The 2,475-nt window shown below is 65.0% G+C and overlaps 1 protein-coding gene and 1 long non-coding RNA gene across 2 annotated transcripts in view; one reads left to right on the top strand and one right to left on the bottom strand.

The window, feature by feature from the left end:
* LOC102256560 overlaps positions 1 to 881 on the bottom strand; it is a 3,861-nt gene extending 2,980 nt beyond the window's left edge. The window contains exon 1 of the long non-coding RNA XR_314470.2: positions 574 to 881. This is a non-coding gene — a long non-coding RNA (uncharacterized LOC102256560). The remainder of the gene's footprint in view (positions 1 to 573) is intronic.
* Positions 882 to 1,221: 340 nt separating this feature from the next.
* The window catches only part of ENTPD8 (ectonucleoside triphosphate diphosphohydrolase 8), a gene marked incomplete at its 5' end in the record, with an annotated part of 5,557 nt that continues 4,303 nt past the window's right edge, over positions 1,222 to 2,475 (top strand). Inside the window, 2 exons of the mRNA XM_014529689.1 lie at positions 1,222 to 1,315; positions 2,123 to 2,202. Coding sequence (XP_014385175.1) covers positions 1,222 to 1,315; positions 2,123 to 2,202 — 174 coding nt within the window. The remainder of the gene's footprint in view (positions 1,316 to 2,122; positions 2,203 to 2,475) is intronic.

Below are 2,475 nucleotides of genomic sequence, written 5' to 3'. Positions count from 1 at the left end.
GATGGTCTTAGGCGACCCCTGTGAAAGGGTCGTTCGACCGCCAAAGGGGTCGCGACCCACAGGTTGAGAACCGCTGCCCTAGAAGAAAATACAGGCGGTAATCTCCTTGACATCGGACTTGGCAATGATTCCTTCAAACCTGACACCGAAAGCAAAAGTAACAAAAGCAGCAACAGACAAGTTCACCAAACGAAAAGCTTCTGCCCAGAAAGGAAGCCGCCAGCAGAACGAAAGGCAGCTTACAGGATGGGAGAGAGGAACTGCAAGCCATGTGTCTGATACGGGGCCAGCATGCAACAAGAGTAAAGAAGTCACACAACAGCTGAAAACAATTAAAAATCCAACTAAAAAATGGGCAGAAGAGCTTGTCAAAACTTATGACAGAGCCGGGCCGGTGTGGCTCAGTGGTTGAGCGCGGACCCAAGAACCAAGAGGTCGCTGGGGAGGGAGGCGAGAACTGGCTCTCTCCTGCTGGGAAAGGGGGAGGGGGCAGTTAAAAGAGGCCTGACTTCAGGACCCCGCGGTCTGTGTCCTCAGTCGGTCAGGGGAGACCTGTGCCCGAAAGTCCCTCACCTCGCTCTTCAGGGTCCGAATGCCTTGGACCTTGGACGGGGAGGACGGGAGGTGGGCGCAGAGGAGGGACCAGCGCCTGTGCTGAGCGGGAGAAGCCAGGCTCCGTCCATCCCTGGGACCTCGCCCCCCAAGACAAGCTGTGGAGGAGGAGCCGCTGTTTGGGGAGGGGCGGCCAGGGCCCTCCAGCTGTGCAACCAGCAGGCGCTGAGGCTGCAGCCCCCGCCCCCCTGACCGGGGCTGGGCCGCCTCCGGCCTTTGCTCCCGCTGAGCCCTGGCTCCCCTTCTGGTCACCTGACTCACCTGACTCTGACCTGCCCTCAGCCCAGCCCTGGACTTCTGCCAACTGGGGGAGGGTGGGGTCGGGGGGTAATGTCCGCCTCCCAGGAGGGGCGGGCCCACCTGCTTGGGTCCCAGAGCAGGGAGGGCAGAGGGGGGACCCCCTGTGCAGCAAGTGGAGGGGACAACCTGGGCGCAGGCGGCCGGGGAGAGCCTCGGTGGGGGGCGGGGGGTGACTGGCAGGGGCCTGGACTCAGTCTCAAGCTCAGGTCTGCAAGCTCAGGGGGTGGGGGTGGGGCTGGCGCAGGGCTCCCGCTTCCAGGCTGGTCACCTGCCTGCAGATGCAGGTGGGGAGGCTGGTGACTAACGGGGTGGGGAGGGGCAGGCAGGGCCGCAGCCGCAGGTGCCCGAGGGACAGCCATCCGTCCAGCTTCCTCCTGCTGCCGCCGGGGGTCCACCAGCCCAGGTGAGGGGCCCACCAGTCCTGGGGGTGCTGACCAGTCCGGAGGGACTGTCCTGGCCTGAGGGGGGCTGTCCTGGCTTGAGGGGGGCTTACCAGTCCTAGGAGGGTGCTCACCAGTCCTGGGTGCTCCCCTGACTCTGGGGAGTCGGCCCATTCTCTCTGCCCGCCCACTGGGGGCTCAGAGGCTGTATCCCCTGGAGATGGGGTGTGACATGGGGTCCTGGGTCCCGGGCTCTGATCTGTCACCTGCTTGTCTCTGAGCCGTGGCCAGGCCTGGCCTCGCTGCAGCCCAAGCAGCACCTGCCTCCTCTGGGCCTCCGTCTTCCCTCCTTAAAGTGGCATCAGAGCCACACAGCGGACAGCCCCCCAGCTGTCAGCACCCCTTTAGGGCTGGTCAGGACTGTGGCAGGAGCAGGACAGAGGCAGCCTGCCTCCCTGCTCCCTCCTCCCTGTTCCCTGCTCCCTGCTCCCTGCTCCCTGCTCCCTGCTCCCTGCTGGCACTCAGCCTGAACGGAGCACACCACACTAGCCGTGCTTGCCTTCCTGGGGGAATAGATGATACAACACAAAATCACGGGGACCCCAAAGTGCTGCCGACTCTGAGATCAGGTTTCCCCGGGCCGCGGTGCCAGCTGGCTCGAGGCTCTGGGTGACCCTGGTGAGCAGCAGCTGAGGCCCTGCCCTCCGGGTCAGCCAGGCCGCTGCGGGGTGTGGTGGCGTCAGGGGCCGGAATAAAACCTTTCAGCTCAGACTGCAGAAGCTGAGGCTGGGTTTCCCACACAAACCTGGTCTCTGCTAACTGCCCCTCAGGTCCTGTAGTGGAGACACGCTTCCCGGGACCCAGCGACCTCATTCGGCCATCGGGGTGCAGGTCACCTGTGCCCTTCTGGGTAGGCCTGACCTCAGGGCCCAGAGAGGAGCCCCGCCTGGGAGAGTCCTGGGGGGGGGGCCCTGAGAGGAGGCAGGAGGTTGGGAGGTGGGGTCCTGGGAGGGGTCCACAGGGCCAGCTGCCAGGACAATGGGGAGGGGCAGGCGGTGGCCCTGGCCTGCCATGTAGCCTTACAAAGGTGCCCTGGGACTCCCAGTGCAGACCCGGCCTCCAGGCCCGGCTCCCACCCCCTCCGGCGCCTGTCTCTCCCTGGGCTCCCGAGACGTGGCCTTCG

This window comes from Myotis brandtii, unplaced genomic scaffold (genome assembly GCF_000412655.1).
Source record: "Myotis brandtii unplaced genomic scaffold, ASM41265v1 scaffold691, whole genome shotgun sequence".
Lineage (NCBI taxonomy): Eukaryota > Metazoa > Chordata > Mammalia > Chiroptera > Vespertilionidae > Myotis > Myotis brandtii.
This window is presented reverse-complemented; position numbering and strand designations above follow the sequence as displayed.